General features: G+C 45.4%; 1 protein-coding gene across 1 annotated transcript in view; it reads left to right on the top strand.

Moving 5' to 3' along the window:
• The window catches only part of ppm1e (protein phosphatase, Mg2+/Mn2+ dependent, 1E), a 47,338-nt gene that overhangs the window by 10,284 nt on the left and 12,373 nt on the right, over positions 1-24,681 (top strand). Inside the window, exon 2 of the mRNA XM_083687928.1 lies at positions 18,931-19,052. Within this exon, the coding sequence (XP_083544054.1) occupies positions 18,931-19,052 (122 nt within the window). The remainder of the gene's footprint in view (positions 1-18,930; positions 19,053-24,681) is intronic.

The following is a 24,681-nucleotide window of genomic DNA, read 5'->3' as shown; positions in this document are numbered from 1 at the left end:
TATTACAGTGCTGTTGCCCTTACTTGCCCCTCTCATCTTTCTCTGGAAAAATATTAGGGATACATGGGCCGTGTGCCCTGTCTGCTCTCACCAAGTGTATCTAGCCTCTTTGTTTATGGGCTGCCCATAGTCAAATGTTGAGTCATATGTTTGCAGCAGAAGAAGTGAATGCAAAGCAGTTGCTCCAACGGACAGAGCTGAATCCCTACTAGCCCATCCAGAGCTCTGTCTGCCCTGACAGAATGCAAATGACTGCTGCTGAATAGAATGCAAAAAGAGGGAGACTGCCTGCAGCAGGTATACCAGAGCATACACAAATCCAATATTGAGAAAAATGCACCTTATTGCTCTGAACAGAAATTCATAACGTTTCTTAAAGAAATACATTGAATCTAACATTGAATATGCCCCAAGTGTTTGAAGTAGCCATGTGTTCCAAGTCAATAAGTCACTTTAGGTGTGTGCCAACATGCCCAACAAACAACAGTATGCTACTCTGTCAACAACACGCATTAGGTTTCTTCAGCGCACAGTAACGCCCATTTAACACAACATTTGACCAGCACTTTCAGCTGGTCAAATGATATGACTGCAGCAGAAAGGTGATCCTCTGACCAGCAGAGATAAGTTAGCAACACTTAACAAAGCTGAATTTGCGCCTGTTGATTCATTGATACTGTTGCTGGTTCATATGATATAACGGATATAGATGGCTGCACCTACTGAATAACTGAATGAGTGGATGACATATTATACCATGAGAGATTTCTGATTGGGCTTCTAACAGCTCTCAATTTGAACCCCCTCAGAGCACATTGCCCAGTCTGGCCCATTGTGTTAAATGGCAGCAGCATCTCCTATCCAGTCACACTGTCTAAGCAGCTTTAGCCTCAATCCTTTGCAAATGGGGCAAACGGGTGCAGACACACTCAGCTGAGGCCATGTTTGGTGTCCTATGACGCCAAAAAACGCCATGGAGAAAGTCTGCATTATTGAGGCAGCTGCCACCTACATATTTAATAGAGACTCAATGCGATTAACTTACAGTGCTCACTCTCCCCCATGACAAAAAGCTAAGCCCCCCCTTGCAGTTCTCCACACTGCATGGTTATCAGGAAGTGTATTCCACCGTTATTATAATTGCCTTGTTTGTTCTTAGATCCAGTTCATTGGGTCTACAGATTGATTTCATTTGTGAACAAAAGCGGTTTGGTGATAAGCAGCATTAGAAAGACACAATACTGCACAGTTGGCAGTGTAATTAGCTGTCCAAGTGAGGACTCTTTGAGCTTGGCTCAGGTCATCCACTGATCTCCCTGGCAGTGATGGAATTCAGGTCTGTGTATGACTGACTCTATCCAACACTGCCATACACCAGATGGCCCGTTCACAACAGTGTGCCCAGAGTCATTGCCATGACGTTGTCACCAGCTAAGTATAAGTGTTATCCTCCCATGGTCCCTATAATCACACACCATTCATTCACTATGAATGTTTCTCTCAATGTGTCAGGTGCCCCATGTTAATTTGGTCAAAGACAAAGATAAGGTACCCTCTGAAAACTGCCTGGCTTGGGTTACACAGGACAGTGTGGTAGAAATTATACATAATTGTACATAACATTTCTGGCTAGGGAACTTTCTGTGTGAACGGATTAAAGGGGGAAAGAGTGTATCCCTTGCTCTTGTCTATTGGAGTTTCTTTCAGTCTCTGTACTTTGTTCCGGGAGTCTGTCTGGATGCTCTACTCTCTTGGAGCCTCTGGCTGGAGTCTAGCTCTGGATTCTTTCTATGCATGTCTTATGACATAATGTAGGACAGGGGTGCCCACACTTTTTCGGCTTGCGAGCTACTTTCAAAATGACCAGGTCAAAATGATCTACCTACATTAAAAAATGCTAAATATATATTGCGAAATATATACGAATGCATGGTGACACGTGACCCATAGAAGAGAAGCGATCTCAGACTGGCCGCATTGTACGTCAATCAAGTGGCGCACTCACACTGGCTCAATTGCCTCGTACCGTACTGAAGCACAAATGTCCGTCGTTTTTAATGTCACGCGATCGACCCGCACTACTCTCGCGATCGACCGGTCGATCGTAATCGACGTATTGGGCACCCCTGATGTAGGAGATGCAATGTGATGAACTTGAATGAATATCAGGCACATACACAGTCAGGTTACAATTGCTACAGTTGCCTATGTTTTTGACAATGTTTTCCCTTAGACAACAATGCCACTGTAGTTTGAGGGCAGCATCATAACAGTTGAACTCTTCACCGCCACTACCCCCCTGTATAAGTTTCTCTCCTGTTAATATAAAACATATATTTAATAAGAATTTCCTTCTTCTAGCATTGTTACTGCCTATGGCCCCTGGTCCGAGCATTGATTATTTTATCTTATGATGACTGATGGATAGATGATTCACTTAAACAAATGTATTTGTCGTAAGCCGCTTTGGATAAAGGCGTCTGTAACATGTAAAATGTAAATGGTATGAGACAAGCAGGCAGCCGACTAGACAGACCGGTGTGTTTGGACCCCTCCAATCGTGGGTCGGCACACGGTGAACATGAGCACACACCATGTCTCTGCTGTGGCACCGGCCTTCACTCAGGAGCGCCCAGAGAGCCAGATAGCAAGCTAGCGCTGTGTGAGGGCTGAGTCATAATAAGCAGTGTACTGATGGGCTGAGCCGCCCCAAAGCCCAGCGATTAGCTGCTGCGCTTTAGTCAAGTGTGCCTCTCATCCACAGAAGCCATGAATCACCATTGAATACAAGACATGTCCCCCAGAGTTCTGGCAGTGAGTCAATGTGGCCTGCACTGGGTTTCTCCCCAGCTGGAGTCAACAGTGCCAATGGTTTTAGGGGTAACCACCTTCACCCTCTCTTTCCCCCCAATCCACCATGTCTTTCTATGTACCTTTTGGTCACTATCAACCTGCCGGCAGACATTTTGGCATTTTTGACTGTGATTGGATGATGCCAAGTGTTGTGGTTGTGTCCTGGTCAGGAAGAGTAAAGGGGCCCCAGTGATAAGGCAGGCCTCCGAGACGTTCTGCCTACCCTATAGGCCATTATGAAACAACTGATCTGCCAGCTGGTGGATTACATAATACTGTCTTACGGCACTGTGTGGAGCTGCACTTGAGCTCACTCAAATGCCTTTAAGGGAAGTACATTTAAGTTCTCAGTCCTGTACTGGAGGCCTAGTAGGGGATGGATCAATGATAATGGAAACTACATCCTAATGCCAGGTCTTAAGGTACAGTATACATGGCATGTGTCTAAAGTTTGATATGGAGTAGTATTTCTCTTAAATCAATCACTGAAATAGCCATTGAAAGGAGAATGCGGCATCGTAACGGAGAAGCAAAGCAAACAAGGGTTAAGAAAGTCTACACAGCCTACACAGGTTTGTAAAAGCGAGTCTCCACGGTATTCAATACTGAAAGCCTTATTGTTTATGCAGAGTACATGCCACTCTCCGTTCTCGGAGTCTCTCTGTGGCAGCAGCCATTCCAGCTCATCAGCCTCCCTCTGCTGCTCGAGGCGAAACGCACAGTGTAGCATTACATCAGCAGAGCTCCGTACACATCCTGGTGCTCTGAGCACAGCCAGGGCCTCTCGGAGTCTGAGGGGGAAGGTAGAACACATACAGACCACACCTCCCGTCCTGACGTCAGCTAACTGGGTAATGAGCTCATGGCAGAGGAGCTACATCCCCAGCTTGACCTGGAGATCAATCCTGTCAGCGTCCTGTACACTCGGCTACGTGATGGAACTGCTAACACATACACTGAACGCCAGGATCCATAAGACATAATACATTATGTCTCCTAATGCAACATGTCAGCAGGTATCGAATGGGTGACTTTCAGCACCACAGGACACTGATTGTGCTGCCAATTGAATGTGATATTTCTATCACTACGTACAACAATACTGCCTCTTTTGTAGAGAAGTGTTAGCGGTCTAGGCTGCTGTCTCTCTGATATCACATCTCATTCTCATACAGCTACAGAAAACCTCTCAATCATGTCCTTAATATGTCGGAACTCTGAATACAGTTCTCTGTGTGAACGATGCTTCAGAAAAAGCCAGATTAGAGCCTGAGTTAAGATGAGTGTCAGTGATGCGTTATATGCGTAGAGAGTATAAATCCCCTGTGGGCTTTCTATGGGAACAAGCCAATCAGTAATCTCACTGCCTTAACAATGGATCAATGAATCGCTACCTTATATGGCAGGGATAATTTACACATGCACTCATTAAAACAATGTCTTTCACACCAATTGATTTTAATGTCTATAAACGTTTAGATTATACACAACCAGTGAAGCGACGGATACATTTGACATACAGATTTTTGGAACACTGCATGTTCCAAAACACTTACTAGATGTGGTTAGTGGTCATAAATTTAAAAATAGTTTTGTCAATGGTCCTCTGGACACCACTCAAGTGAACAACAATTAAACTAGCATGATGCCTAATGACAGTCTCTGTGGTTTAATTAAGAAATCACAAGTGGAAATTATTAAGTAATGATGGAAGAAACAAGAGGCAACTGGACCGGTCAAGGGACTGAAGCTAGTGGGATGGAACCAAGTCAGCTCACTGCGTATTCTATCTTGACGGTTGACGGGACGGTTAGTCAAGGGTGTGTTTGGTATGCCTGCAACATGTGGGAAACAGTTCATCTGTATGTCAGCCTTGATCAATGTAACACTTACTGTCGTGTGGGTGTGTGCAATACTTGAGATGAAGGAAGGTTTATACAGTACAAGTATGTACTGGACTTGGTATGTTTCTCTGTGACAGTCTTTGTGTGTTGGTGCATGATTGTGTGACTGCGTCTCTGTGAGTCTATGACAGTGTTACTGTGTGTGTGTATGTGTGTGCATGCGTGCATAATAGCGTGACTGTGTGGGAGTGGTTCTTCTGCTCAGAGGACTGTGTATGCTGATCAGTGTGTCAGTGGACAGGAGGGTGACAGCTGGTTGACGAGTTAACCCTTTCAGAGATTCCACAATGTCCACATGTTGAGGCAGTGTGTCAGGGGAAGAAAAGTATGCATTATCACTGGGAATTCTCTCCACATCAACATGACGAGCAGTACATTCTGTATGCTTTTCATCCAATAGTCATACAGTATGTCATTACTGTCATTAGAAAACAAAGGCCCTCAGAATCAGCCCTCAAAATACCCTAGAACGACTCAGTACTTACCTACGGTTCCATTTTCAAGATATACATTCTCACTCCCCATTTCTCTTGGGTTAGGTTTAGGGTTAGAGTTAGGGTTCGGTGTGTCTAAAAAATTCTGGATGACAACATCTCAGAAGGCAATCAAACATGACATTTCTGAAGCACAGACGACAAAATGCCAACCAGATCTACAACCAAAGATACAACCAACATTTACATTCTGTCCCTGTCAAGTTCACCCCTCGCCGTGCCATCATGGCTGTGCCATCATGGCTCATTTCCTGGTGTTTACACTAGACACTTCCTTCCGTCCCTGAGGAAGCCGGCAGGGCCTTAATCTCCATGACACTGTTTCCGAAGCTGATTACTTCCCGGCCCTGCGGAAGTCTGAATGTGCCATCTGAGAGGAAAGCGGTTTCTCCGAATCCAGTGGCCCTCTGGCACTCATCAGTGATATAGTGGTGGAAAACAGTGTGTACTATAATCCCGGAATTAGGCCTGTAATCCTGAACTGGAGACACAGAGGGAGATATGGCCCCTTTGTGCGGCCCATTTGGTTCCTTGAAACCCAGGTAGGCTCCTCACACTTGAGGGTAATCTGAAAAATCACCTCTGTCATAATAGTCATATCGTGTGATGACAATGAACTTTCAATTTGCAATCCCACCTATGGCACATCTAAGTCATTTTCACGAAGGAGATTATCGTTTCAACTCTCCATGTTAATGGATTAGCACTTGAATGATATTGTCCAGAGCACTGAAAATGAAATGGACCCTTAACTATGCTAGATATCGCCTCATAGGAGGGTTCTTTGACAGATTAAACAGATCATCAATCCATAGAGAGAGTGACAGTGTGGCATCATTCCATGCTATTGTAATGGCCCTCCATTTGTGGCAGTGCTCTCATCATTCTGTCTCCGTGCTCTGTGGTAGTGCTCTCATCATTCTGTCTCCGTGCTCTGTGTCGCATCTGATGGGATTTTCCTGAGCCACTTGGCCCAGAGTTCACCCTTCCTGAGCAAACAGACTCTGGAGAGGCTTTTAGAGCTGAACTGACGTAAAGGAAATGAGCCCAACCTACACACTAAAACCACTAACACAGCCTTGAGGAACCACTGAACAATGGCATCCTCAGGTGAGAGGAGAAAGACCGCAGAGCCCTTTTTAAAAGCTGGGAGAGTTAAGGAGCTCATCAAGGATACATAAAACAAACAAAACAACCCTCCACTTCAGGTGTTATTCCTTTTTCTTGCTTTTCTTTGACAGTGAGTGTTTATTCACGCCCAGAGGTACGTTGACTCAGAATGGAGCTGAGTAATTTTTTTTGTTGGTTCCTGCTGTTTAAGTGGACCCACAATACTATAATGTTTCCAGCTCATGTACTGTAGAATAGAGTGGATTCTCAGAATCTGCATTTTTGCTGTAGATCAATCAGCGTTGACTGGAGTTTTGTTATGCTCTTAGGTCGAGACATCAGTATTTTTCCTGGTAGCAAAAGCTGATAGATCAGAAGACGGCAACATCTGAGACTGAAGGCCATAATCATCACAATGATCACATTCTGAGTGAGACTGCTCTGTTGCTGCGGTACTGTAATATTGTAGCCATGTATGTGTGAAAATATTCAGTCCAGGGCATATTATTATCAGATTTATAACCCTGAAGCTCTTCAGACAGAGTTATTATCTTCGAACAGAAGAGGGCTGCCGTGCCGGGAGTCAAAGATAGAACCCATCTGTCTTGCCAAAAAGGCCTCAAGGATTTTGATTCTCATTCTGGGAACACTCCCTAGCCGTCTTTTATCATCCTCTGTTTCTCACCCCTTCACGCCATCAACTGACAAGATTATCCTCCCAGCCAGGTGGAATGAGGAATTGTGTGCGTCAGATCAAGAGGGGCGTTGGCATCTTCCAGTATAGGACTTCACACGAAGGAGCAGGCTGACTGATACTATTACATTTGGTCCATGAAGGAGTCAGATCTCTGATTTCTGAGGAAGAGAACCACAAATGAGAAATTCAGGAAGGACCTAGTGGTAGGCCTATAACTATAAGCAGCCATTTGCATCAAATTCTGTGGTAGAGACAGAAACACAAAGATAACTGACTGTCAGCTGCAGGTATCCAAGTTACTATGGAAACAACCTTGATATTCTACCTGATGGCTTCTTTCTCTAGTGCTTGGACATAACAATAAAACAAACACCGGTTCAATGCATGAATCATGTACAGAGGCATTGTACGAGAGCACTTCAGGAATGCCGTCCTCTCTAAAATACAATCCCCCTCATCTCATCGAAGCAATTACCCTGCATGTTACCAGCGTAAGCAGCTTGTCAAAGCTCCCAGTGTTATAGTGGCTAACCCTAAGTATAATAGTTGATAGAAGTCATTTTATGTGGAGGCATTTGCAAAAACAAACAAAATAACTTTAATCCTGTCACTGTACGCCGTTTTAAACAAAACATTTTGAGTGCTGTTGTCTTCCAGAGGAGGAGGAAGGTGGTGGATTTAGTGTAGGCTGAGCCTTCACCCCAAAATGACCTGCTTCATCGGTACTACAGATTATGACCTCACCTTACTGTATCATACACACACACAAACAGGAACGCAAACAAAAACAGGCGTACACACACACACACACACACACACACACGTAGAGAATAAAATACAGTATGTAAGAGATCTAGTTAAATGTTCACGTGATGTATGGTAAAATGGCAAACCATTTTTCCTATCCTTGCTTACAAACAAATTATCCCACTGATTCACACAGTTGATTTTCATTTTAAAATATATTGTGTGTGTGTGTGTGTGTGTGTGAGTTTGAGTGAAAATGTATAAAGAGGTAGCTATTTTCGGGCCTCGTATCTTCAAAAAAAAGTAACAATCTTGGATTGTATATCTCAAGATTATGTAACAGCTTCACCCAAGTAGATCACAGAGAATTCCAACTCTATTCAAAGGGAGACCGCATATCCAATTAGGACACCATCTTCACTGTTAGAGGCTGATTAATGCTATGATTTAAGACATACAAATATGCATTTGAGAATCGTCTATATGATTGTAATGTGATTTTAGGAATTTCTTCATTTTCTGTCAGTACAGTATAAGCAATATTTCATGTGTCATTATCAACATAATTATATATCAACATAATTATATGTTAAATAGAATAGATTTGACACGTTATCAGCAATGTTGTGGAAATGAGGTCATAGCATATTAGAGTATCTGTTAATCTTACCTTGAAGTACAGTGAGTATATAATGAATATATGACATCCCTGTTCATCTGTGCTCACTGGCTCTACTCAGAGCCTATCTAAATCAAGTGAAAATTAATACTGTATGATAATGTTTATCATATGAGTACTCAAGCCTGATACAGTTCTCATCGCAGTGCATAGGGATTTTTGTCCAGCCTCTTTCCTTAAGTGCCGAAATACCAGGATGCAGGACTCCTCGTCCTTCAATGTCACAACAGCCCAAATAACTGTCCTCTTTGGCCCAAGTAGGTCACCCCTCTCCTAAATAGAGCCACTCTCATGGCTCGGTTAATCTCAGAGCTGACACGTTTCACCTTGTTTACCCCTTCACTACTATTCTAGAAAACGAATTCATACTATAGTTACAATCCTACTGTGGACTACATACTGTAAACAGTAATTACAGCAACACACAGACCACCATTTTACAAGAGAGAGTAGAGTATATAGTATTGACTGTCCTAAATTCAATGCATGCAATTGACACATATAGCCTACAGTACAATGACACTGCTACTAAGCATGGTCTGAAGCTTATATGGGTTAGAGAAGCAGTCATATGGATTGGGGCCACAAATACCCTCTATGGCTTTGATGCTATTGGATTTCTCCAGCGTTGGAGCTGAGCATAAGCTTACTTTACTACATCAGAATACTATACTCCGACAGTAAGGACATTTCATAGCGCAGCTCTGTTTGTGTATGGTTTCAGGTCCTCCTACTGTCACTGTCACTCACCTGCCTTGTGGGCTGCCTTTGTTTGCCTTAACACTGCTTTTAATAATCCGAACAGGGTTTGTTTGGCAAATTTGCTGTGGGCTGAAGCAAATCCTTTTGAGGGGGGGTGAGAGGAGAAAGCTGCCCCCTTAGTTGCCATGGTTTGGTCAGTCATGTCCATCATATGTACATGTAGTGTGACACCACCACACAGCATACAACATTGGTACACTTTTGCACGGCCCATGTCAATGACTCGATCTTGCAGTATTGGAATAACCACCATAATGAATAACCAACCATAATGTCCTGGTTTGCTTTGCTTTAAGCTGTGCTAATACCCAACCTTTTGCTCGTTGTGGGCTGCGTTTAACCTTGTTGATGGGATCACTGTGCCATGCCATACTGTCTAGGCTTACCAAGTTATTGTTCCACAGATAAAGCCATGTGAACTGGCCATTAACTCTTTGATGTAGGGATCTTCAAAGCTCAAGTTCAAGCAGCAGGCATTTGAGTATTAAGATCCTTGCTCTAGTGATCAGCTGTGGTGATTCAGCAATGCAAGCTCTTAGCCATGACATGCTCTTGTTTACACCATACGACCCACTGAATGGTGAGGACGAACTTGACTTTAAACTTACATCAATGGATTCGAGATGGTTCCTTAAAAATGAAAAAGAGCTCCTACTGTAGAAGTTTGCAGAGGCCTTGAATATGTAATTTAACTACACAACATTGCTTGGCTTCATTTTAAACATAGATGTATGTCATTCCCACTGTGAGCAGTAAACGCTTCTGGACAACCAAGTACTTGTCTACACTGACAACATGTATCTCCCTGATTACATTTCAATGATCAGGTCAATACACACTCTTTCACGGTCAAAGAACTATGGGAGCTTGAACTATGGGAGTTTGAAAATGATGCAGCCGGAGGAAGACATGTACTCTGATTCTGTCCTTCTTACGTAAGTTACATAAGTATATCTTCTGCTTTGAAAAAGGACATGACAGCGGCAGTGACTTAGCATGGCTTCTTACAGCACGTCTTTGTAGTGTTCTGACCTTTTGTTAAGAGAGAGAGAGAGAAAGAGAGAGAGAGAGAGAATGGGGAGGAGTAGAGGGACGAATTAATAGAAGGAGAGCAGTAGAAAGATGGAGCGAGAGAGAAAGTGGCTTGCTCAAGTAAAAATAGCTATTTTCCTTTAAGTGCTGCTAGCTGTAGCAGTGGCACATTTCAACATGATGGGAGAGTGAACGACCCATCCAATGAAGCTCAAACTGAAGCGTTTGTTGCAGATGATGCCGTCACAGAGGAGTCAACACAGCTGCTTCCTATTTCCTTGTGTACGATCCACATGGATGGTCACAGGACCAAAATACTGTATATGAGATTCAGTCCTCCACTGAGTTAAACTGGCCCACATCATTTTCTAAGCCACAAAATGAGAGCAGAGCATCATTGGGCATACTGCATGTCAACCATGTTGTCCTCATTTCATCTGGTACTTGCATGCACAAACTAAAGCCCTGATTCAATTCATTGCAGGTATCAGGGTTACCCGGCTTAGCTGGCTAACACAAAAACATGATTATTTTTGCAATAATGAATGCGCAGGTTCATGTCCTCAACAAAACAATGTGTACTCCGTATGAAAATAAAATGTAACAATTGAATATTTTAAAATGTAACATGCTTTCTTGTTGCACAAAAACAATTCTATTTTCGAGAGATAGGGGTCTAAATTGTGAGAGATTATTCATTTCAGATATACACAACATTGCACAGATGATGGTTTGGTGTTGGACAGCAGCATCAGAAACCCAGCAGCCTGATCACTGCAGTCTCTCAAATTAAAATCTTTGAATCCCAAGGATTCTTCGTGAATGATTACCCTCTGTCCAGTTATACTCAGCAATAGTATTGATTACGCTTAAAACATAAATTCTAATGTAAAGCAGAGGGAATATCTATCCATACAAAGTCATCAACAGTATTGACATTTTGGACAAGGAGTGATATGAGCCATTCTCCCATGTCTGCCTCCACCAGCCACCCCAGATTGCCAGCCATTGCCAGTCATCTAGCGTATTCTCTTTCCTGTGTGTGTCTATTAGAGTTGTCCATCCGAGGCTCCAGGACTTTATGATTTAAATAAGCTCTGCTCGGCGCCAGTCCATAATAGGCACAGCGACACATCTCTCCTTTTTCATTCACATTTAACACAGTGCCGGTGCCTGCCTTGATCCAGTCCCCCTGGCCATGTTATCCCTTCACACCAGACTCTAGAGTAGTCGCCCCCCCCCATGTAATCCTCTCTCAGACAGAACCACGGAGATAAGGATGTGTCCGGACGTCTGGCGGACTGAATACTGAACATAAACATTATTGTGTCATAACATAAACCGCGCAACTCTATTGCTATGCTATTAAAAAAGAAATGACCATTGCACTATGTAGGCCTAGCAGCATGTTCATACAGTGTTGTTACTCATGTTACTGCACAGGGACATGGGGCAAAGTGTGTCCCAAGGGTCACTCCAGTTTGAGAGAGAGAGAGAGAGAGAGAGAGAAAGACAGAGAGAGAGAGAGAGAGAGAGAGACCGAGAGAGAGAGACCAAGAAAGAGAGAGAGACCAAGAGAGACCAAGAAAGAGAGAGAGACCAAGAAAGAGAGAGAGAGACTGAGAGAGAGACAGAGAGAGAGACCGAGAAAGAGAGAGAGCAGGCAGTGTGGTGATGTAAACAGTGCTCTGCACTCCGCACGGGAAAGAAAACGTGCATTAGTGACGTCCACCCCACCGGCCTAGACCCTGCACTTTCTAATTACTGCGGTAGGGAGAGGCAGATGAATGGACAGTGTAGAGGGATTTAGAGACGCCCTAATCCTGCATCCTGCTATTAATAACCCCTGACTCACCCAGCGTGGAGATTACAGTACCTGCATACCCAACAACATGGAGGGAAAAGAGGGAGAGGGAGAAAATCCGTGAAGAGAGCCTTTGTACACTCTAATACATGCAGTCACATGTTTGTAGGCATACAGTACATACGCATGCACATACATCTACACACACACACACACACTCACACACAGAAAAAACACTGTCCGACTCGCACGGACACAGTCACCCAAAAACACATTCATGTTGCATTTATTTAATTGATGGTTTATTTCAATAGGCACAGATATGAACACATTTACACATTAAATGCACATCCGATGCATTGAATCATAGTGTCTGTAGCTATGCTAATTCTCAACTGGTCCCTATTGCATATGTGCTGTATCTCTCTAAATACAGCAGATGCTTTCGAAATACTGTGTGTGTCCCGTATGTATAGGAATTTGTGTTATAAAATTGAAGTAAGGTAGTGTAGCAATAAGGCATAGTTATAGCTCTCTAATGGCGAGAATGCTGTATGTTTTGATGTTAAACCTCTTAGGCTGTAGTGTGTGTGTGTGTGTGTGTGTGTGTGTGTGTGTGTGTGTGTGTGTGTGTGTGTGTGTGTGTGTGTGTGTGTGTGTGTGTGTGTGTGTGTGTGTGTGTGTGTGCGTGTGTGTGTGTGTGTGAGAGATAGAGATAGAGATAGAGATAGAGATAGGGAGTGTGAGAGTGTGTGTGGACATCTTGGCAAGTCATAGTCAAGGACAGTTGAAAGTTAATGTCGGAACAGGAGCCCCCTGAGAGCTGTGTGTGACGCACTGTGGCGGGGATGGGCCAGGCGCAGCACACACACACACACACTAACACACACACAAGCCCACACACACAGTTATCTGAGAGCTGACTATGACGCACTGTTGCTGGGTTCCTTCAGTACTAAGGCATTGCGTCTCAACACACACACACACAGACACACACACACACACACACACACACACACACACACACACACACACACACACACACACCACACACACACAGTCTATGTTCACATATGCTTCATCAATCAGCTTCTCATCCTGCAAACATGCATCTATACATGGAGCAGATTCCCATGGACATGGCGTTCACCTTAACAATACCCACCATCCACACAGTCTGCTTGGTTCCTCGTGTGGAGACTTGCACTTCACTACCATCTCCCCAAGGTGGCGTAGTCTGAGGATCAATGTAGGGTACCCGAAAAGTGGACCCGCCAGCCGCCAACTTCCATTACCGTGATAAAAGGCTGCACAGAGAACTGCTTGTTCTCAATCTTAGATAGGGTCTCCCTCTCTAACCCCCCCCCCTTCCCCCTCTCCCTCTCCTCAGCAGCTCTAGTGAGCCTCCCCTCTCTCTCTCTCTCTCTCTCTCAGTGACGTCAAAGCGAGGCTCCCCGACCCAGATCTCTCATCAATAGCAGCTGCAGTAAGCCGCAGTAAAGCTCTACGCTCTCTCTCCTTCACTCTCCCCTGGCCGATGCCCACCAACACCACGATGCTAACACTGACATTACTCGTACTGATAACGAATGGGGGGGGGGTTAGCCCCTTGCTAAAGCTAGCTGGCAGGAGGGAGGGAGACTGAAAGAAATCTCTAGGGCCTTCAGTTAAAGACATAAGTGACCTGGAGCAGTGACTGTACAGCCAATTGATACAAATAAGACATCGCATGAGGTACACTGATGCATTGTGTATCTGTCCACGTCTCGAAACTATAAAAAGCCAACCTGCGTGTTTGGTTTGTAAAATAAGAAAGCACAAAGATAACTGTGGTGAAAAGAGCCAAAAAAAGCCCCAGCCCGTCCTTTTCTGTTCCTAATCTCTCGTTCCTTCCTCGTTGACTTCACCATGTCGCACAAGCAGAGGGGGGCCGCCATTGGCTGCTGATGGGTGTGCCGGAGCCCCTCAGCCAATGAGGGCTCCCCACCTCGGCACCCACCTCCCTCGGGCAGGCAGTGACGGAGTATGTAAGCAAGCAAGCGTGAAAGAGGGAGCGAGAGAGAAAGAGAGAGAGATAGAGTGTGTGTGTGTTTCTATGAATGGAAACGCGGAGGAGGAGGAACAGCACAGAGTGCAGTGGCAGCCATTGGTGTGTCAGCTGGGGACCAATGAGGCTGTTAGCAGCATATCTCTCTCTCTCTCTTTCTCTCTCCCTCTCCCGCTCTCTCTCTCTCTCCTGCTCTCGCTCTCTCTCTTCTCTCTCTCCCACAGTCAGTAATCCAGGGAAGCACCCAGGCCAACAATCCTATATAGAAAGACCCTGCCTCACCTTTGTACTGTGAATCTCTTCTTCTCTACCTCTCTATCTCTAACACACACATACATACACACACACACACACACACACACACACACACACAGAACACACACATACACACACACACCACTTAACCTACAGCGCCATCATTCCTCCCACATTCTCTTCCTACGCACACACACAATACACTCATACCCATGCATAAGCCTCCCACCACACACCCCCAGGACATCTACTGTACCCTCCCCCCCAGCACACACACACATACACATACACAACCTCTTTCCTCTACACACCCACTCCTCTCTGATATAAAGAAGTAATCAATTAGCAGAGATAGATGGTTCCTCAGGCAGTGGAGATTGGTGTTTGATTGCATTTTAAACAGATCAGAGGTAGAGCAGGAGAGGAAGGCAGGAGAGAACCCATATTGCCTTACAGTGCTTAGTGCTAGACGGAATCTTGTCACATTATCCACCGACTAAAACAGGTTATTTTGAAAAGCTGTGAGCTGGTGAAATGGAGTCTGTTAATGTTTGAGATTTTTGGCACAATGGTCACACAAAATAGTATTTCTTATGAGGAAGTGGACCCAGAGAACGGGTTGTGCTGTTTTAAAGGTCATATCCACAACTTTCTTCTTGCTACTTGTAAGAATTCTACTTGTGTTTTTGATTGCATCTGTGAGTGTCATTTTAGACATACGAGGCCGTTCTGAAGAGAACCTGAGACCAGAAAGGTCAAAATCTCAGCACTGAATTGTGTTGTAAAGACATTTGATCAATGATAATGTTACAGTATCAAACAGGTCTGTCTAGTCACCATGGGAACAATTCATAAGGGGTCTCAATGAATCTCTGAAACTGTGAATCTCTGAAATCTCTGAAACTGCTATCTGCCACTTGGTGGTCAGGAAGGCTATTGTTAACCACCCTCACTTTCACCTTTGGGGTCTCTTATATAAAATGTGTGTCTCTCAAACATGTAGTTGTATTTGAGCTGCCTTTCAATACCCGGTATACTAGGTGTACCGTATAATACAATTTTGCTTGGACAATAAACTTGTTACTTGACGAAACGCTTTTGGAACTGCAAGACATCTTATTTCACAAGGGTAAAATTCTGACATAATTGTGTTGTAAAGCGGCTTCAGAAAAATCGTGACTTCAGAAAAAACACAAGTAGGCCAGGAAATAGTAGAAGTAGACACAAGTAGAAATCGGAGGACGGGCTCATTGTAATGCCTGGAATGGAATGAGGAATGGTATTGTGTTTTGATACCATTCCTTACTCCATTCCATGTATTACAATGAGCCTGTCCTCCGATTTCTACCTCCACCAGCCTACCCTTTAGTAGGAGGCCCATATTTGATCTCCATCTCATCATACTGTAAGCGTGTCATCGGACAACCTCATTGCAGTTTGCGTGTGGGCGTCAAAAGCTCTCTTTGCTTCTCTTGTCCGGCTTTACACACACCACAAGCTTCGAACCCCACAGAACAGCCAACTATGGGGCTAAACTAGCACTGCCAACAACGGGGCTATACTAGCATAGTCAACCAAGGGGCTATACTAGCACTGCCAACAACGGGGCTATACTAGCATAGTCAACCAAGGGGCTATACTAGCACTGCCAACAACGGGGCTATACTAGCATAGTCAACCAAGGGGCTATACTAGCACAGGCAACCAAGGGGCTATACTAGCACAGGCAACCAAGGGGCAATACTAGCACAGGCTACCAAGGGGCTATACTAGCACAGGCTACCAAGGGGCTATACTAGCACAGGCAACCAAGGGGCTATACTAGCACAGCCAACCAAGGGGCTATACTAGCACAGCCAACCAAGGGGCTATACTAGCACAGCCAACCAAGGGGCTATACTAGCACAGCCAACCAAGGGGCTATACTAGCACAGCTTCAGTCACACCTGGGTACTGAAGGTGTCCGCAACGAGGTAGAACTAATTGACTAAGTGGTATTAATGGGCTGTATCTAGAGTCACAAGATAATCTCATTATAGGTTTATGATTGTCTCACCCTTAATCTCACTACTGAACTGAAGATCATTCTGCAGCTGAGGTCAACCACGCTGTCAGACAGAACTTGTATTTTGTCGCCGTTTCGACAATCCCTCAGAGAAAACCACAAACAATGTTTAGAGTTTCAGGTGATGTTAAGTAGCCGTTGAAAATCGGATCCGTTTGTTGCATATTGATAAAGTGTGTTTACCGTGTGTGTTTATTGATAAAGTGTGTTTAAGAGTGTCATGAGCCTGGTTGTCCCTGTACAGAGTGGCTCTGGTCAACCTGGTTAACTTCACATCAAACTTCAGTCCTGTAGAGCAGTCAGGCCTAGTTACCTTGGTTACCTCCATATCGAGGTGGCCTTGTTACCCTGGTTACCCTTATGTAGAGCAGCATGCCATTGGACTGTCCTTGAGTGAGAATGTTCCACTTTCCCCCTCCCTGCTTGTTGAGTTGCTTCTCCACTTCTTTTTGAAAAGGGAAGGTTTCTCCATCCCTACCTCTCTCCATCCATCTATCCCTTCATCCTAAAACCCTCTGGTTCAGTCTCTCGAGCAATGGTGGCTATGTATGGCCAACCCCCACTATGCACTCCTGTGCACAGAACACACACACACACACACACACACACACACACACACACACACACACACACACACACACACACACAGACACGCTGTACACTGCTGTACCTGCTGTCACTCAACAGGGCCATGCCTGTTGTCATGGCGACCCTGCCATCAGCTGTCAACACACTGGGCTTACCTCGGGCCTCGGGTTACCATGGGTACAGGAGCTGAACAGCCATAGTGGCGTAACCTGCCCAGATGAAGAAATGGGGCCCAAGGTCAAGAGACAAACAAATGTCTCCCTAAGCTACCTCAGTCCCCCAGGGCACAGTAGTCACACAGAGCCACACTACACCACAATGTGAAAAGTACTGTCTGGCAAGTATCGGCACCAATCGAATTCTCAGGGTGAATTTGAATCATGTCTAAGTGTGACAGGGTGCAGAATGAATATGTTTCTTAGAGGGAGAACACAGAATAATTATGCAACACATCCTGATTTCCCTCCTTAAAGGGGCAATCTGGGATTTGTACATCCATATTTTGACTTTTAAAAGAATGATATATAGCTATTGATTCTTGAATATAACTTAATAACAATGCATGCCTCATGAGCTTAGTTTAACTGTCTTACCCCATCAGAACCGAAAATATAAGCTTGTTTTACTTCATTGTTTGTCAACAATGTTATTGTAAACAAACACTATATAGCTTCAAAACATGGATGAAACTAGTATTTTGATCTCATAGATTCCTTGCATTCATAGCTCCGTCTATGAATTTGAGAGTGGTTACATTTCTCCAGTCCCATCCCTCAGCTGTTTACCAAAAAAGTGACGGGGACACCCCCTTGTTGTTGTTTGAACCCAAATTTTCCCCTTTAACCTTATTGTTATCAGAAAAGAAGCAGTCAGAACCACTCAACACTCTTTCAACACAGACATGGATTGAGTTTGGACAAACAGATCTATACTGGCACCTCTCTGGAGAGGCAGGGAGGGAGTATATCCAACACTTCACATCTGATCAGTTGCTTTTTTTTTTACGAGGAGACTGTCAAGAGAACAAGACACGAAGGGCAAGTCAGTCTCAAAGCATCATTTGCATGAGTGAGGGTCATTTAGGGATGGCTACATAATTGGATTTCGATCTAAAGAAATGTAATGTACCTATTCTAAGCTGTGGCAGATACAGCTGATACAAAGGAGCAACACCATGAGCACTCTAGCAAACTATCCAAGCTGAAGTGGCAGCACAACGTTTCGTAATACCTGACTGTAATACCTCTCAACGCTCAGCAGAGTGCTTCACTCAAACAGGAGAGCCGGAGTGGAGTGGTGCGGTGGCAGAACCATGCTCAATAATTCCCCAGCAGGGGAGGAAACTCCTCCATTTTGGTTCCCGAAGGGCAGTTGGGTCACTCATCTTCCCACAGTGTGTGAGAAAAAAACAAACAACCAGCAGTTACGAAACAAGTGTTGGTTTCATCACTACGGCTTTTCCCGTTCAATGGTCTGATGAATGCCTGATGGATAGCCTCGGAAGGCCAGACCCGTAGTGATTACATGAGAGTTGTTGATTGAAAGAGCGCTCGGTCAGGCGATTAGAACAGGGAGAATTAAGAGGCTGTCCACAATGGTTGGGTTGGGCTAAAGCTGCTGGATGAAGTAATTGTTGATGAGTTGATGGATGAAGTGAGAACTGGTTATTTAAGGAGACCAGAGGTGTTCTAAACAGACCAGCGTTACTATAGACCAGCGTTGTTACTATACATAGCTATTTAATATAATCAACTTCAAGGGTAGAAATTGATGGGGATGTCATCCTCTTCTCCATCTCTCCCATGTTTCTCTCTTCCTCATTGGTGTTTTATGGATGCTATAACTCTCTTCTCTCTCTCTCTCTCTCTCTCTCTCTCTCTCTCTCCTCTACAGTAACTGCCCCTTCTCCCTGGCGGCTGCCCTATCCCGGGCTACAGCAGACAGTATTCTACAGAGTGACCTCTCCATCTACCACCACAACACGGCTGTGGAGGACGGAGCAGACCCTTTCCTCCGTGAGTCCCCTGTCAGCCCATACATGTGGAACTGATCAGGGATCAAACCTGTGTGACCATCGGTGTTTGTATGGAGCTAAAGCCTAGAGTCTAAATCTTAGCTCTAGAATCCAAAACAAGGTCCAGTATGTAACATTCAAGCTTTCTAAAAGCTTCCTAATGGTTGTAATGACTGTGTCTTATCGATAGCGATCAGGGAATGAGATATCGAATTTACGAACGCTCGGAGGGAATGAAATATTGAATTTACGAACGCTGTTTTGGTCCTGCGAAAGCTTTTTCTAAAATGGGGTGTATACTGGGTTTGTATACAAACATGTTGTTGTGGCCAGGGCTGTTCTAGGGAGTGGACTTTTCACCTTTCTGTCTCTGGCTTGGCTTGGCTGCCTCTTCTAATCATGCGTGCCTGCAGAAACACAACAGCTAATGTCCGATACTGCAAGTCCCTTTCAGGAGTTTATATTATTATAAGGGAGGATCTTGTTGTTTGGAACATCAAACAGAATGTTGCCGCGGTGGCCAGAGGTGGCAGATTTCGTACAAATTGACGCCCTGCTCCTTTAAGGTCTAAGGCAAGGTTACTCATCCTGGGAGTTTTGTTCAGTGAACTACCTGACTGCATGGACAAAAGTCATTCTCTTCCAAATACTGAGGAAAAACTCAACTGAATGCTCTGCCACCTCCGTTGTAAGTGCAGTCAGCACCGTACTCAAATGAGATAACCACCAAACTTCAACACCTACGTAGTTTTCCTCTCCACACAGCTGTTACCATCTCTTTGTGAATCATTAGCATTATGCTAAAATAGTTGCACTTCCAGGCTTCCACTTTGTTTTGACACCACAGCTTGAGATCATCCGCTGTCACGTAGAATTCCCTTCATTTTGTTCACTTAGAAACAAAGCACTCTGCGGAGTGAGGAGGCGGGTGAGCAGGGGGGCCTTTTAGAACAGAAGGGAACCGCAGCAGCCGGAATGACCCCGTCACACTCCTTTAAGATCTGTGTTCTTATCAGAGAGAGGGAGGGAGGGAGAGAGCGTGGGGAGGGATAATTTTGGCTGTGGTGGTCTGAGTGACAAGTGGGATGTCTTGAAGGGTGGTGGGGTGGGGGGTGGATGTAACGGGTTGATAAAAGCTGTGGTGGGCGGTCAGAAAGGGTGAACCTGGTACCAGGCGGAGAATAGCAGACAGCTCAGGGCAGAGTAGACACTCACACACATACACACACAAACACGTGTGCGTGCATGCACACACACACACACACACACACATTATATGTGATGCTCTGAGACGGTAGGTTATATTTAACTACAGAGCCTGGGGAAGAAGGGAGAGGACAAAATAGGAATGGAGAGGAGCGGAGAGAGGAAGGGAGGGGATTAAGAAGGAGGAGAGTGTATGTGTGTGTGTGTGTGTGTGTGTGTGTGTGTGTGTGTGTGTGTGTGTCTGTTTGTGTGTGTGTGTGCGGGGGGTGGGGGGTAGAGTGCACAGCTCTGCTAGATGGGGCAGAAAATTAATTCATGACCACATCCACATATTCATTATGGATGGCTACAGAGACCTACATTGGAGGCCTCATCACTTCTCAAAGCATTTTACATTTACATTTATGGCATTTAGCAGACGCCTTTATCCAAAGCGACTTACAACAAATACATTTGGCTAAGTGAGTGAATCATCTATCCATCAGTGATCATAAGAAAAAGTAATCTATGCTAGGACCAGGGGCTATTGGCAGTCACAATGCCAATATTATTTATTTTCAGGAGAGAAACTTGCACAGGGGGGTACTGGGGATAAAGAGGTACAGTTCAAATGTAGACTGAAGAGATGGGTCTTCAATCTGCGGCAGAAGATAGGTAGTGACTCTGCAGTCATGACAGCAGTGGGAATCTCGTTCCACCAGCGGGGCGCTAGGAGAGTGAAAAGCCGTGACCGAGTAGCGCGGCTGCACCATCCACGTAGTGGCGGCGGTGCCAGGCGGCCAGCTGAGGTGGAAGAGCGGAGTGATCGGGCAGGGATTTGGAGGCTGACCATTGCTTGCAAGTACGGAGGGGCTGTTCCCTTTGCTGCCCGGTAGGTGAGCACCAGGGTGTTGAATCTGATGCGGGCTGCTACCGGGAGCCAGTGAAGGGTGCGAAGGAGGGGGGTGACATGGGAGAATTTGGGGAGATTGAACATCAGACAGGCGGCAGCAATCTGGATGAGCTGCAGAAGCCTGATGGCGGAGGCAGGGAGTCCGCCAAGGGTGCGTTGCAGTAGTCAAGGCGAGAGATCACAAGTGTTTGGACCAAAAGTTGTGCTGCTTCTCGAGTGGGGAATGGATGTATCCTTCTGATGTTGTAGAGGAAGAATCTACAGGAGCGTGCTGTCGCTGTGATGTTCACCACACAGGATAAGTGGTTGTCAAGGATCACCCCAAGGTTCTTGGCTGTCTGGGAGGAGGTCACAGCAGAGTTCTCTACTGTGATGGAGAAGTCTTGGAGGGGGCAGGCTTTCCCCAGGAGGAAGAGCAACTCAGTCTTGTTAAGGTTGAGCTTGAGGAGGTGGGCAGACATCCAAGCGGAAATGTCTGCAAGACATGCAGAGACACGTGTTGCCACCTGTGAGTCAGAAGGGGGGAAAAAGAGAAAGAGTTGAGTGTCATCTACGTAGCAGTGGTAGGAGAAACCATGTGAGGAAATTACAGAGCCAAGAGATTTGGTATAGAGGGAGAACAGTAAGGGCCCTAGGACAGAGCCCTGGGGGACCCCAGTGGTGAGGGCTCATGGAGAGGACAGTGTTCCTCTCCACGTCACCTGGTAAGAGCGATCGGCCAGGTAGAATACAAACCAGGAGAGTGCAGAGACAGAGATGCCCACTTCCGAGAGGATGGAGAGAAGGATCGGGTGGTTTACTGTGTCGAATGCAGCAGACAGGTCCAGAAGAATGAGAGGGCCTCCGTGACAGCAAGGAGATCAGTCTCAGTAGAGTGCCTAGCCTTAAAGCCGGATTGGTGAGGGTCAAGGAGGTTGTTCTGAAGGAGGTAGTGAGACATTTGGTTAGAGACAGCGCATTCAAGGTTTTTAGATAAGAAGGAGAGAAGGGATACCGGTCTGTAGTTATGGACAGCAGGGTCAAGAGTTGGTTTCTTGAGAAGAGGCTTGACTCTGGCTGTCTTAAAGGCAGCTGGGACAGATCCTGTGGATAGAGAGGAATTGATTATGGTGGTAAGGAACTGAAGGAGATGGATTGAAGAAAGGGGGAGGGGATAGGATCGAGGGGGCAGGTGGTTGCCTCAGGGGAGAGAGGGGAAAAAGCTGATAAACCAGAGACTGAGTGTATTGCAGTGGGTTTGGGAGGAGAGGTAGCAGTGTTGGCGAGAGGTAGAGTGAAAGAGCTGCTAAAGTCATCAACCTTCTTTTCAAAGTAGGTGACAAAGTCATCTGCAGACAGGGAGGAAGAGGAGGGGGAGGGGAGGGTTGAGGAGTGAGGAAAATGTGGACAGTTTCCTTGGGTCAGAGGCAGAGGATTGAATTCTGGAATGGTAGTAAGAAGCCTTAGCAGTTGAGGTGTAGTTGAGGAGGAGAGAGATCATTAGGGAGGCCGGTTTTTCTCCATTTCCTCTAAGCTGCCCGGAGCCCTATTCTACAAGCTTGCAGGGTTTCAGACAGCCAAGGAGCGTGTGGAGAGGATGGTGCTGGCCTTGAGGTTTGTGGACAGAGAGAGTCAAAGGGTGAGGAAAGAGTGGACAGGAGGGTGGAGGAGGCTGTATCAGTGGATAGAAGGGAGGAGGAATCAAGAGATGGTAGGGAGGATAAGACAGAGGCAGGTTGAGACGAGAGGATACAGTGTGGGTAGGGACTGACTCGATGTGTCCTCCTGAGGGATGAAATAACAGGAATGGGGAGAAAGCACATTGTGATAATAATAATAATACTCAGAGTAGTGAAAAAATAAACTAATACAAGTAGTTTGGCCTTCCTCCCAGGCCTAGAGATAGCTTTCAACAAAAACTAGGTCCCAGAGCTTAAGACAGGATAGCCACAGTAAAATACAGCAAGCTACTTTTAAACAAGATTAAATTAATTTACTTAGACTGGAGAACAGGCTTCACCACTCAATCCCAAATGTATTAGACAAGTCATTTCAACCGTAGAGAGACTTGTTCTGAATTTCAACAGCTTTATTGAATTTGTACAGCTTAGAATGTTGATCGTTTGGCCGATGGCCCCGTTGCCCTGAGAATGGTATCCCAGGGTCATCGCCGGGGCAGCAGGGGAGCCCCTCTGAAGGGCAAGCTGCCATCATGTCCCCTGGCGAGAGGTAGACAGGGCCTTCAGCTGGTGGTTGTGGTGGGGAGGAGGTGGTGGAGAGGGGAGGGTGGTGGGGAGGGGGTGGTGATGGTGGTGGTGGTAGGGAGGTGGTGGTGGTGGGTGGTGGTGGTGGGTGGGGGGGGATGGTGGTGGTGGTGGATGGGTAGTGAGGAGGTGTTGGGGAGGTGGTGGTGGTAAGGAGGTAGTGGGGGTGGATTGACAGTTATCCAAAAGACAGAAGGTGCAGGGAGGAAGTCATTAAAATACTCTCACATTTTGAACCCATAGGATTATAGTTTACTCTGTGTGGTGATACTCAGATCAGTCTTCCTGGTCGAACCTACGTTTAATTTTCATTACCTCTGCTGTCCTAGTCACCAACAATTAGTTAGCCTCATGTACCGTAAACCTGACCCCTGCCAGTACTGTGCACACACACCGTACACTCAGCGCACAAAGGTCACTTACCCTACTTCTGTACCAGGGGAGGCTGGTGGAGGTAGAAATCAGAGGACAGGCTCATTGGAATGTTTGATACCATTCCTCATTCCATTCTGTGCATTACCTCCACCAGCCTCCACTGTTCTGTCCCTTATCTCTTGTCACTACAGCTGAGGTAACAATGCAACACAACAGTTAGAGAGGTACATCTATACAGTATGTCATGGTTGAAATCGACACAGGTACTTTGGTTGGTTTACTTATTCGAAATTCCAACAGTGCAGTAAGATCACTCGGATGCTGCTTAAAACCGGAAAGATTTTTTTAAATTAATTTATTATGGGAATGTCCAGGAAATCAATTGAATGTTTGATGAGGTTAGTTCTAAGGGTAAGGGTACTCTTTTAAACCCAAAATATGGCTATGGCAGGGGACATTATACAGAACACAATGTGACCCAATGTCTGTTGACCGAAACGTTGGCATCTTTCTCAGAGTAAGAGTGCCCTCCATAAGCCCTCTCATAGAGTGCCCTCTATAAGTATTGGAAAGAGGAGGCATTTTGTCTTCTTTTAGCTGTACACTCCAACAGTTTGGATTTGAAATCAAACAATTACTATGGGATCAAAGTAGAGATTCTCAGCTTTAATTCAATGTTTTGTTTTTCAGATTGGGTTCACCTTTTAGAGAGTTTTTCTAAGTTTATTCATTCTGGAGCAAACCAAGGTGTGTCAACGTTTCTCAAACAGTACTGATAATATAACATATAATACATGTACAACAGGTGACCAACTCCCATGATCCTCCAGGTCTTAGGAAGACAGGAGGGAAACGGTGTGGAGGACAAAATGTCAACTGTCCCCTCCTGGAAATCCAGTCGGAGAGACCACTTC

The sequence above is a fragment of the Argentina silus genome (assembly GCF_951799395.1).
Source record: "Argentina silus genome assembly, chromosome: 2".
Lineage (NCBI taxonomy): Eukaryota > Metazoa > Chordata > Actinopteri > Argentiniformes > Argentinidae > Argentina > Argentina silus.
The sequence above is the reverse complement of the archived record's forward strand: the minus strand, read 5'-3'. Positions and strand labels throughout refer to the sequence as shown.